The 12,723-nt window shown below is 42.6% G+C and overlaps 1 protein-coding gene across 11 annotated transcripts in view; it reads right to left on the minus strand.

The window, feature by feature from the left end:
* The window catches only part of Abi2 (abl interactor 2), a 130,287-nt gene extending 121,999 nt beyond the window's left edge, over positions 1–8,288 (minus strand). For all 11 annotated transcript variants that reach the window (XM_023710006.1, XM_023710005.1, XM_023710009.1 and 8 more), the window contains exon 1: positions 7,955–8,288. In XM_023710006.1, coding sequence (XP_023565774.1) covers positions 7,955–8,071 — 117 coding nt within the window. In that variant the 5' untranslated portion in view covers positions 8,072–8,288. The remainder of the gene's footprint in view (positions 1–7,954) is intronic.
* Between the last annotated feature and the right edge of the window lie 4,435 nt (positions 8,289–12,723).

Here is a 12,723-nt window from a genome sequence, read left to right on the forward strand (position 1 = left end):
TCAAACAAGAAGGTCAGAAGTTTAGTTCCAACCTGGGCAACTCAGCAAGACCTAGTTCAAAATTTTAAAAAGGGCTGGGGACATAGCTCAGTGCAAAGTCTGAGTTTAATCCCCAGTAATGGAGAAAAAAGGGAAAAAGAAAATCTTTACATGACAAACGTACAGGCAGGTTCATTAAATCAATAAATTCAGTGCACAGGCTTTAGAATTTTCAAGCACATTTTTCTGATATTTTGTAACTATTTTTTTTCTTTTTTTGATAAGATACAGGGTCTCACTGTATACTTCAGACTTGCAGCTCTATAGTGACCCTCCTCTCTCAGCCTCCCCAGCACTGGGATTACAGGTGTGTGCCACCATGCCCAGTTTCTGTGGCCAGCACACTGGGGTGCCAGGGCCAGCACCACCTGCGGTATCCAGCTCACGTCCTTGTTTCTGCAAGACAGGAGCTCAGACCACCAAGCTATCTTCACAGCCATTTTGCAACTATTTAATAAATGTCTACTGTGAAAACAATGTTCTGTGGCTTAATGGAAGAACAAGTAAAGAAGTTTAAAATACAAATCTACTGGGCTGGGGAGATAGCTCCACTACGTAAGCATCTGCCTGGCAAGCACAAGGACCAGAGTTCAATCCCTGGTACTTCATGCAGACCCCAGAACCCCAGGCACAAGGCTGAGAAAGGAGAAGCACTACAAGTCTGAACTACATAATGAGACCCTCTAACAAACAAACAAATTAAAAAAAAAAACAAAAAATACAGGTGTACCATATAGACAGTTAGACCTGACAGAAAATAACAGTTCAAAATAGAACAGCCAGTGGACTAAACCTGCTTTGGCAAGTGCAGGGACCAGGGTTCAATTCCTAGTCCCACATCGGCCCTGCCCACAGGGCATGCTGAGCCAGAAACTGAGTCTAGGCATGGTGGCACATGCCTGTAATCCCCACACTGGGGAGGCTGAAAATAGGAGGATCACTACAAGTCCAAGCTGTGTAGTGAGACCCTGTAACAAATACATAAAATGAAGAAAAAAAAAAAGTTCAAAATAGAATGTGTTGTCCTATGTGGCCTATCATGAAACCAGCATCAGTCCCCAAAAAATTCAACAGTAAAGCTATCAAAAGTACCAACAGCCTGCTCTTCAGGATATTTGCATTCATATACTGAAAGATTGAAATAATACTTACTGCCTGCATTTTTAAAAGGAAGCCCAAAAGGGCCTCCTGCTCAAAAAATGAATAAGTCAATTTGGTTTATATATTTATTATTCTATGGGCAAAGAAAGTAAGCCCTGAACAAAGCAACCTATCATAACCTATCATAGAGTAACCTCAATCCACACTAATTCTACTACTTAAGGAAATGTAAACGGCAAGTTTATGAATTGCTTAGGCAAAGGGACAAGTCTATACAATAAGCTCTTCAGAGAAGCGCACGGTAAGATTAGGATGAAGCCCCTGAACCAGCAAAGAGAACTAGGCCATTTAAGTACCTTGAACAAACAGTACACAAATGACAAAATTTTAAGAAGAAAAAGGGGCTCAGAGAATAATTTAGCCTTTTCTGCAATCTTGTCAAAGGTCTTTTTTGGGGGGAGGGGTGTCAGAAATTGAATTTAGGACCTCCTGTTTGTGAGGCAGGTGCTGGGCCACTGAGCTATATCCCTGGCCCTCAAAGGTCCTGATAATGACTTAGAAACATTCATCAAATGTTTCTTTTGCTAGGAAATCATGTTTAGTTTCTTTCAGAATGACAAATGAAGAGGTCCAAATGAGCAGAGTAACCTCAATGCAAAGGAATCTAGTCTCCCTTCATTCATCTGGTGTCCACTAGTCAGCTCACTCCTCTCTGAAGCTAAATGACAAGTCACATGGACGTATGTATCAGTCCTTAAGTTCCACTCTCAAAGGACCAGCTTTCTTCCAGATACTTGGGAGGCTAAGGCAGGAAGACTGAAAACTCAACACCAGCCTGGGCAACTCAGCAAGACCTTCCTTCAAATTAAAATTCAAAGGGGCCGGGGAGATAGCTTAGTAGAGTAAGCGCATGCCTGGCAAGCACAAGAGCCTGAGTTCAACCCCCAGTTCCGAAAAAAACGAAAAGAAAAGAAATTAAAATTCAAAAGGGCTGAGCATGAAACACAGAGCACTTGCCTAGCATGTGCAAAGCCCTGGATTCAACTCACCAAAAAAAAATCTGTATCATGTTAGTGACTACTTTGGGAAACTGTTAATCAACCATTATTTTATTATCTTTGTTGCAGTTGTTGTTAGTTTTTTTAATGTATTTAATACAGGGTCTCACTACACAGATCGGACTCATAGTGATCCTCCTGTTTTCAGCCTCCCAGCCCAGGCACTGGGATTACAGGTGTGCGCCACCAGGCCTAGTCTCAATCACCATCTCAGCAAACCCTGGGGGTGGGGCCAGCACGGCACACTGGGGATTGAACCCTGGTGCCCGCATCTGCCTAGGCAGGCGCTTTAAACAGCTGAGCTATTTGGCCGGCCCTATTTTATTATCTTCTTATAAACTTCTCACACAACTCTCAATCCTGGGAGTGTCAGTGTTAACAAACAGAAGAAACCTACTAATGACATGTTGGTTACTTTTTTAAAAAGTATTTCAGATAAAATTTTAAAGTAAACTCTTAATTTATGTTCTGAGTAAATTTATGGGCTAATTCTGCTCTTTAACATTAAATAATTAACAATGAGATTTTAATATGTGTCTATATGAACCCTTACTCCAATAACTAACTTTTTTTTAACAAAAAGAAAGACACAGTATCAACAAGCTAGTTTTCCAGATTTACTTTAGGAAAGTAGTAAGTATAAACTTATTTAAAACAATAAAATGACTTGGATTATAAAATCCTATAAAAATGTAAATAACAACAAAAATTTTAAAAACCAAATAAAATAAGAAAAAAAAAGTAGATAACAGGCCACGGACATAGCTCAGTGGCACAAGCTTCTGCCTGACAAACACAAGGTCCTGAGTTTGATTCCTGGTACCACAAAAAAAAAAAAAAAAAAAAAAAAAAACTAGCTCCCAAGTTACTCAAATTATTTAAAAATCAGGAACATATTCTAATAGCTTAGGCATTCCATATTTATATCATTAAATGACAAAATGACAAGGCTCTCACATGCATCTTTATGAAAAAGCTTTATTAATAATAGTAGGGGGAGCAGAGGGAACAGTCCTAAGGATTGCACTTAGAGCCTCACTCATGCCATGCAAATGTTCTAGCCCTGAGCTGGCCTCAGTCCATGTATGTGTGCAAATATATATGAGTGTATGTACATAATACAGCCTAGCCTATATGTGTGCAGAACTATAACCCCAGCACCAGGGGCAGTACTGAGGCAGGAGGACTGCTGTGAGTTTAAGGCCAGCCTGAGCTACAAAGTTCAAGGACAGCCTGAATTGCACAGAAAAACCCTGTCTCAAGAAGACAAAAAAAAAACAAACAAAAACCTTGCCTAAACTGCCTGCCCTGACACTTGTCAGCCTCCATCACTGTGCCCAGTACTAAATAATGTTTTTATTTTCTTTTTTTGGCGGAACCAGGGATTGAACTCAGACCCTTGCGCTTGCCAGGGAAGTGCTTATTCTACTAAGCCATCTTCCTGGGCCCAATACTAAATAACTTTTACGAGCAAAAAAATTTTAAAAAGTCAGTCTGGTAAATATTACTAAGTTTTACTCATAATTTTTACCACATTATAATATCATACAGAAAACAAAAGTTTTAACTACCACATAGTCTAGAGATCAAAATAATAAAACTAATTTTGACTTAACACGATCTTCAAATTTGTAATGTCAACTATATTAGTAATCTGGAAAAGCCTTTAAAAAGCTGATCTGGGGTCCTGGCCCTAGCTCAGTTCTTTCAGTGGCTGCTTCCACAAAGCTGTCAGGCTCAGGTGACTGTGGTTTGATCCCCACAACTCAAGCCAGCCAAACCTGCCCTGAAGGCATTCCGAGAAAAAAAAAAATCTTTCTGCCTTTTGGGGCCGGGGAAATGGCTCAGTGGAATAAGCGCTTCCCTGGCAAGCTCAAGGGCCTGAGTTCAATCCCTGGTTCAGCCAAAAAAAAAAAAAGCTGACCTACCTGCAGATGTTGCATATGTACTAGCACAGGCCTATCTGGCTCCAAATGTCACTCATATTTTGGAAGGGTACTTTTCCAAGATTTCATAAACAATTTAATCAGATTAAAAGTGTTTCTCAACAAAAATTTCCCTTCCTGAGCTCAGTTCTCACATCAAATATAATCACTTAAAATATTCTTATTTACTTTAGTTTTTAGTAGTCCTAGGCATAACACCAGTTACTGAAGTTACTTAATACATATGATCAATGGATTTTTCTTTCTTCTGCTTTATAGGCAAGAATTACATTCCCATACAAATGAGTTTGGGTCAGCCAAGCAGCACCAGGAGAAGCAGACCATGGGATCACTAACCCCACCAACTCACCCCTGTTGGTCAGCTCTTGGCCTCAAGAGTACCAGCCAAGCACACAGCCAGGTAAACACAAACCTACTATCACCATGCTCTAGTGAGCATCTTACTACAATCAATCACCCTGGGAAAGTGCCACAATAATATACCTGCCAGATCCTAATGCACATGATAAAGTTCAAAATCTATTTCAGTTGCTAAATAAGATCATTTAAAATCTATATTCATTTCTAGTATGAATATTCTAGTATGAAAGTCTTCTGTAGCCCAAAACTGTGTCAGGGATTGATGAGTGCACTCCATACATAGGTCCAGCAATCCTGCCTTGTTCACTTGTGGAACTGGGGACTGAACTCAGGCTCTTGTGCTTGTCAGGCAAGCACTTATTCTACTGAGCTATTGCCCCAGCCCCTAAACCAATATTTATACTTTAAAAATGCCAACATATGCCCAGCTGGAGGTGTTATTCAGTGACAGAGTGCATACTTAGCATGCACAAGAACCGGGCTTCAGTCTCCAGTATCAAAATGGGTTTTTGTTGTTGTTGTTTTTTTGTTTTTGTTTTTTTTGCAGAACCTGGGATTGAACTCAGGCCCTTGTGCTGTCCAGGCAAGCACTTATTCTACTGAGCCATTTCCCTGGCCCCAAAAATTTTAAATAAATAAAATGCAAATACAACTAAATTTTCACTCCCACTGCTAAGATAACAGTATTCTTCTCGGGGCCGGGGAGATGGCTCAGTAGAATTAAGTGCTTCCCTGGCAAGCGCAAGGGCATGAGTTCAATCCCAGGTTCCACAAAAAAAAAAAAAAAAAGTATTCTTCTTTCTGCAACAGGAATGCACAAAATATTTTACAAAGACGACTGCTGATCCTTTTAATCTCTCACATTTATATTCCACACTTTAACCCTCATGTAGCAATTATAATCTAAGAACCCTCCAAGTTATAATAAAATTTATCCTTCAGATAGACAAGTGTATTTCTTTATTATTTATTGAAAATAACTAAAATCCAATCACTTTTCCACCCCCAATTTTTGTTTTTTTTTTTATCTTTTATTTATTTATTTGTTATAGAGTCTCACTACACAGCTCGGACATGTAGTGAATCTCCTGTCTCAGCTTCCCCAGTGCTGAAATCACAGACACGCACCACCATGCTGGGTTTCAGGGCCTGCACAGGGTGCCTGAGGTTCCAGGGATCAAACCTGGGTCCTTGCACTTGCCAGGCAGGCACTTAGCCCGCCAAGCTATCTCACAGCCCCTTCACCCCCAATTTCTTGTCTGACTTACAGCTCTCTCCTATAAACAACTGGACAGGGGCCAGGCATGGTAACACACATTTGTAATCCTAGCACTGAAGGCACTGAGCCAAGAGGACTGCAGCAAGTTCGAGGCCAGGCTGAACTACACAGCAAGACCCCATCTAAAAACAAACAAAAACACTGCACAAGGCAACAAAACTAGCACTTCAGTTCTTTAGGTTGTGTCTCTGGTCAGACTGTGAGTACCCAGAGGATGGCATGGGCTTCTCCAGTCCCCAACCACCACAGCCCACTACAAAGCACAAATTAACCAGGCTTAGCTTGTCTCTTCGTATGTGCCCGAGACTGGTCTTAGAGCCCCACACCTCACACAATTATCTGCTGCTGCTTCAGTCCCTCCTGTAAAATGGCATCATATCTGCATGCATCCTACCATATCATCTCTAAATCATTTATTATACCTAAAACAATATGTCACGTAAATACTTGCCACACCATACCTTTCAGGGAATGACAAGAAAAGTCTGCGCATTTTTACCACAGTAGAGAGACAATTTTTTCCCAATATATATTTTCAATCTTAGCTGATGGAATCAATAACAGGGACCCCACTAAGAAGATGGACCTATGTATGCAGCACACTCATCAATCCCTAACACAGTTCTGAGCCATAGAAGACTTTCAAATACATTTTGTGAAAAATTGGGCAACTGATCCTGTATTCCATATACTAGTCAGCAAAGTACCTCACAAAATAGCTATTTCTATTGTTTTAATTCATCTTTGATATAAGGCACATTCTTTTCCTACTGCAAACTGCCTCTTTGGAGAGAAATGGTTTAGATCATGTTGGGTTAGTTCATTCTCAAATATAAATGTTCCCCACACGATAATATAAATTTCAGTACGTCTAATCAAATAAAATTTCATAATACCATCTTTGATCAGCCATGTGGTCCTCATAAAATATGAGCCCTTTTTATTAAAAAAAAAAAAAGAAAATGTAGGAGCTGGGGAGATGGCTCAGTGGAATAAGTGCTTCCCTGGCAAGCACAAGTGCCTGAGTTCAATCCCCGGTTCTGCAAAAAAAAAAAAAGTATACTACAATTTGAGAATGCTTCCCAACATAGCCAATGTTAAGAACATGTCTAGAGAGATGGAAGTAGGAGCAAGAATTTTAAAAGCCCAGGTCTGTGCATGCCTTATAATCCCAGCAAAACAGAGGCTGAGGCAGAAACATCACAACGAGTTCGAGGCCAGCCTGTATTACAAAATGAGTTCAAGGCCAGCCTGAACTACATAGCAAGACCCTGCCTCAAAAATAAATAAATAAGTAATTTAAATATTTTTAAATTAAATTAAAAATAAATTTTAAAGACCAAAAAGAAACAGTTTAACACAGTGCCTCCATTTCCACCTTCATCCCAAGAACATTTAAATAGGAAAGAAAAAAATGCAGGCAGGATCTGTAATTTAAAATGAGCCCTAATCAAAACAAAAGATGCTGGATTTCTAAAACGTGTTTTAATCTGCTATCCTTCCAAATTATTTATAAAGGAAGTTTTCCTTAAAAAAAAAAAAACCACAAAATATTCTGCTTCACCCAGATCCAGCTGCATCTCAGCACTCACACCAATATCTTCCGCCCACACGCGCGTGCGAACGTGAACACGCACACTCGCTACCGTTATGAGTCCCTGTGCCAAATCAACCATCATTGGGGGGAAAAAAATCAAGCCATGAGGTTGATTTGTCAAATTCTGACAGTTCTTCCCAGAGGAAAACGAACCATTCTAACGGGACCTGGGTGTGGGGACTGCTCTTTCTCATGCAGCTTCCCATTCTCTAGAGGGAGAAAGAGGGCATTAACTTCCCACAAGACAAGTGCTTTTCTACTGTATCCCTGTAAAACCTAAAAAGAATGATAATAATAATGTTTTGGGGACATCTGTAGTAATACAACACTGAGAGAGGAATTTCACTCTGCAGTAGCATAGCTCCTTAAAAATCCTCCGGAATGACACGCGGGAGCGGGTGAACCATCACGCGCACACACGCACACTGACAGCGCGGGCGGTCGCGGCACAAGGGGCCCGGCGAGTGCAGGCGCCGCCCCGTCCCCTCCGCCGGGCGCCCGCCGCTCCCCACCCCCACGAGCTCGGGCGGCCCGGGAGCCCTGTTCCCCGCGGCCGAGCCGGCCCGCACCGCACCTGGATGTAGTTGCTCTCGCAGTAGTCGGCCACCCGCTCTAGGTTAGTGTAGCTGTCGAAGAGGGCCCGGCGGCCCCCCGGGATTTCCTCCTCCAGCAGCATCTGCAGCTCCGCCATCTTCACATCCTCCTCCGCCGCCGCCTCCTCATGCAGCCCGCAGGGACGGCGGCAGGGACGACGCCGGGGAAACCCGAGTCAGGGAGAGGAGGCGCAGCGGCTACGGTGGGGACACCAACGGGCGGGCGGAGCGAGCGGCTCCCCCAGAGCGTGGCCGGCCGGGAGGGGGCGACGGGCCGGAGGCGGGGCGAGAGCCTAGGGCCGCGAGGACGGTCACCGCGGCGACGGCGGCCGCGGCGCGCACGCGCGGTCCCTCCACCTCGCGCCCAAAAAAGATTCACGCCGCGCCCGCTGCGCCGCCCGCCTCCACTTCCGGCGTCTCCTAGCGACGGCGGGGCGGGGCCGGGATGCTCAATGCGCCTGTAAGGGGTTAACCCTTCCGGCGGCGTGGAGTTTTGTGCTATGGAGGCCTGCGGTGGCCTTTGTTGGACGGCGGCGACGGCACTCCCCCCGTCCCGCCAGCCTTCCGCGCCGCCATAGCCCCTCGCCTCAACGGATCCCAGGAGAGGCCTCCAACCTGGGGAGTTCAATTCCTGTGGCTGTCCTCTGGGGATGATGACACCCCGGGGACAGGCAGAGAGGCCACCTATTCCACTCTTCGTGTTGAACCTCTGCTCTCCCTTGCTCAGTGCGTTTTGGTTCTCTGCAGATCCGCGTTTCCACCGTTCGCTCTCTCTGAGTGCTTCCTCGCTGACAGCCTATTTTGTCACTTGTCTAGTTTTGTCAAACCCGTCAGTGTTTCCTTTATGAAATCATTGTTTAAACTTTGAAAACAGTTTTGCTGGTGCCAATTTACTTCTTCACAGGGTTGTTGCATGGATTAAGTAAAACGAAAACACCTTCAAAAACGTTAAGTACTGCTGAAATTTAAGATAGATAATTCTGATCTTGCACAGATACAGTCTGTTCTTATTCTCCACATACTGTCTTTCTGCCCAAAATTTGACTACCCCACGCACCGTCTAGTCTTGAAAAACCAGATCTCCTAACAACTGTGAGTTGCTGAGCCATGACTTTCATATGTGGTGTACAAAGTCCAGGGGTACAGAATAGGAGCCATTGTTTCAGCTCCTGACCTGGTGATCGCTTGCTTGACCCTTCTACAATGGATTCTCTCCTTTTTCAAGTGACAGAGAAACTATTTTGTACTGTCAATTATTTTAATACCATGTTATTTAATACCATACAAATTTCTGGACCAAACGCTAATGTTACATTGGAAACATGTAGTTATATTAGCAAAAGGAGTTTTCATTACAGAACCATTACAGGAATTAAAAGACTAAAAGTGTTGGCTTAGTCCAACTAAGGTTATTCTTAATCACTGTAAGGATCTTCTGAATGAGTATTAACATGAAAGATAGGGCTAGGGCTCAGTGATAGAGATGGAATTTTGTAGCACAGGCCCTGGATTCAATCCCCAGAACCAAGTAAGAAAGGAAAGGAAAAAGAAAAGTAGGTAGGTTTAATACAGAAGAAATGTAACTCCCAACCTGCTACATGTCAGATATGCCAAATTAGTGTCCCCTGAAATTGAAGAATAAATTCCAAAAAACAAAGGTTAAGTGGGGAATAGGAATAGCTCTTGAGAGACACGAGGGGTCCCAAGTGGGTTGCTACCAAGCCCCTTTGACAGGGGTAATTTATACAGCAGTACAACATGGGTTAAACTATAATCAACCAGTAAGATTATAGCCACTTAGCTAATATTGATCTGGTAAGGAAGCAGGGCATGTAACAAGGTTGTATGGCTGATTTGTAACTTCCAAAACAGGAACATTTTGAGAAAGGGATGAGTCTAAATGCCCTATCCCAAGTGTCATGACACGTATCTGGACTTAGTGCACTGGGCGATACTATTTACAACACAGTCTCAAGTTCTGCTTATAGGACAGGGAAGTCTGAAGGGCTGGCCATTGTGACTTTATCTTGAGGCCTGGTTTTCTTCAGATGTGCCTCCAGCCATCGTTCTGATGTCTTTGTTTTTCATGTACTTCCTTGAGAGCCCAGCCCTTTCTTTTTTTTTTTTTTTTTTTTTTTCTTTTCAAAGTTTTCCAGCCCTTTCTTGCTATACATTAATTTTTATCTGATGTGGCTCCCTCTAATAGGTCCAGGGCCACGTGGAGAATCAATGGACTGAAAGCAAAGTGATGAGATGGGTGATATAAATACCATAGACACTTGCTTTGGGAAATAAGACACATATGAATAATCAAATGAATAAATATTAAACCAACTTTCCTTTGAGACAAAACTTCAGCAGATGGAAAAACTATTAAACTTAAGAAGCTGTCCAGGTGGTAAGTTAAATGTAGACATACTCACCCCTGCTATACTTATTCCCATGTAGCGTTCTTCAATTACAACGAACAAATTTTCCTGGGAAGTGATTTCTCATACTAGGAATTACCAAGAGAAGATTCTAGTAGTTTTGCTAATTAGTATGTGAAGCCTCTTTGGATCTTTGATTCCTTAACTAAATATCAGAGGGTCCAACGTGGTCAGTACTATAGTTTTCAAACTTCAGTGACAATTAGCATCAACTGGGAAGCTTGTTGAAACAGGTTGTTGGGCCCTACTCCCAGGAGTTTCCAGTTCTTTTGGTCTAGCCTAACTTACAGTGTTAACAAGCTCACAGGTAATGCCAACAAAAGTATCCCTGTGGCTGTACAAAGCTCTATGATCCCAATTTCTGGGAAAGTGGAAATCTCCACCAAAATAAAATTTTCACACTCAGACCCCAGGATATATATATAATTTTGCTGCCTACAAAATCTATAAAAAGATACACAGTTACTTGGATCAAGATTGAGAATGTATACCTCACAAAAATCGTCCACTAAATACTTATTTTTTTTCATAATTTTATTGATAAATACATTTATTTAAGGAAAATACTTATTTTTATGTGTTTACTACAGGGCCTACATGGTCTCACTACACAGCTCAGACTCTAAAGATCGTTCCTGTTTTTCAGTCTCCCCAGCACTGGGATTACAGGTGTGTACTTCCATGCCCAGTCTCAGTCACCCTCTGAGCACACCCGCGAGGCAGAGCCAGCACAGCATGCCGGGGATCAAACCCAGTCCCTGCATATGCCAAAGCAGGCGTTTTAATCTGCTGAGCTATCCGACTGGCCCTAAGTAATTATTTTTTTATTTTATTTTATTTTTTGGCAGAACCAGGGATTGAACTCAGGCCCTTGTGCTTGCCAGGCAAGGGCTTATTCTACTGAGCAATCTCCCCAGCCCCAAGGAAAGTAGTTTATTTCCTATGAGATTTGTTTTAAGAAAAAGATAAGGCAAAAAAAGTTTGAGTTTCATACTTTTATCATCTCTGTAAATATACAAATTCAATTGTTAGCAAATTATCTTATGGAAACAATTATGAATTTGTACAGTGATACAGCTAACAATCTTCCTTTCTTTCTTCTGTTTTGTCGTTGAGAGCATCTTGCTATGTAACTCAGGCTGGCCTTGAGCTCATTATGTAGCCAACGGTGGCCTGTGAACTCGAAGCAATTACCCAGCCTTAGACTGCGGGGATTATAGAGACGTACCCACCACAACCAACCCTCGTACTTTGTAAATTCATAGTATGGTGTGCACTGTACTGAAAACACGCGGGCTTTCTGACCTGGGTAGTATGGACTTCAAGCCCCAGCAGTTATTGCGGTGGACACTTGGGGGGGGGGAACTATGGAGTCCGAGAGGGAGAAAAAATTATGCTCCCCTGTCCTTTCCCTCCCAGAAGCCCGCCAAGGAAAGTAGCTTAAATCTGTTCATTTTTATGACTTTTTAGATAAAATGGTAAAATAGCACAATTAAGACATCATTGGGGAGATAGCTTAGTAGAAGAAGTGCCTGCCTGGTGAGCAAAGGTTTTGGAGTTCAATCCCTGGTACCGCAAAAAATAAAGAAGACATCATAGGACGGCAGCTGTAATATTAGAACATTATGTTGACTATCATATAGATATAAATAAGCAAGCTTGGCTGGAGATATAGGTTGGCACGTCTGTAATCCCAGTGCTGGGGAGACTGAGATAGGAGGATCGCAATGAGTCTGAACTGCATAGTGAGATCTTGTATCAAACAATAAAAATAAATAAATAAGCAGTCTCTTTGTTTTTGGGACAAGAAATCATTTTTAAGATCTCTAAAGGGCCGGCCAAATAGCTCAGCAGATTAAAACATCTGCACGCAGGCACAGGAGCTGGGGTTTGATCCCCGATCTCAGGGGCCTGCTATGCTGGCCCCAACACCGGGGCACGCTGGGTGTGGTGGCATGCATGCCTGTAATCCCAGCTCTTGGGAGGCTGTAAACAGGCAGATCACTGTCAGTCAAATCTAGTAGTGAGACTCTAAGCCCCCATCCCTAAAATGGAAAAAAAAAAAAAAAAAAAAAAACCTCTAAGATTTTTACAATCTCTTTCTTAAATTTATTTTAGTCCCTTGTACATCTTTTGTAAGATAAACACATCCTACCTTTAAAAGCCATTACTTGGGAGAGATAGCTCAGCGGCTTAAACACCTGCCTGGCTGTCGGGCGCGGGCGCCCTGCTCCTCAGCCTTGCCCCTCCCGCTGGAGCTTCTGCTATGAGTCTTGTTTCCTGTATAGCCCTGGTCCCTGCTGGCAAGATTTGATTGGTTC

Source organism: Octodon degus, unplaced genomic scaffold, assembly GCF_000260255.1.
Source record: "Octodon degus isolate 3935 unplaced genomic scaffold, OctDeg1.0 scaffold00016, whole genome shotgun sequence".
NCBI lineage: Eukaryota > Metazoa > Chordata > Mammalia > Rodentia > Octodontidae > Octodon > Octodon degus.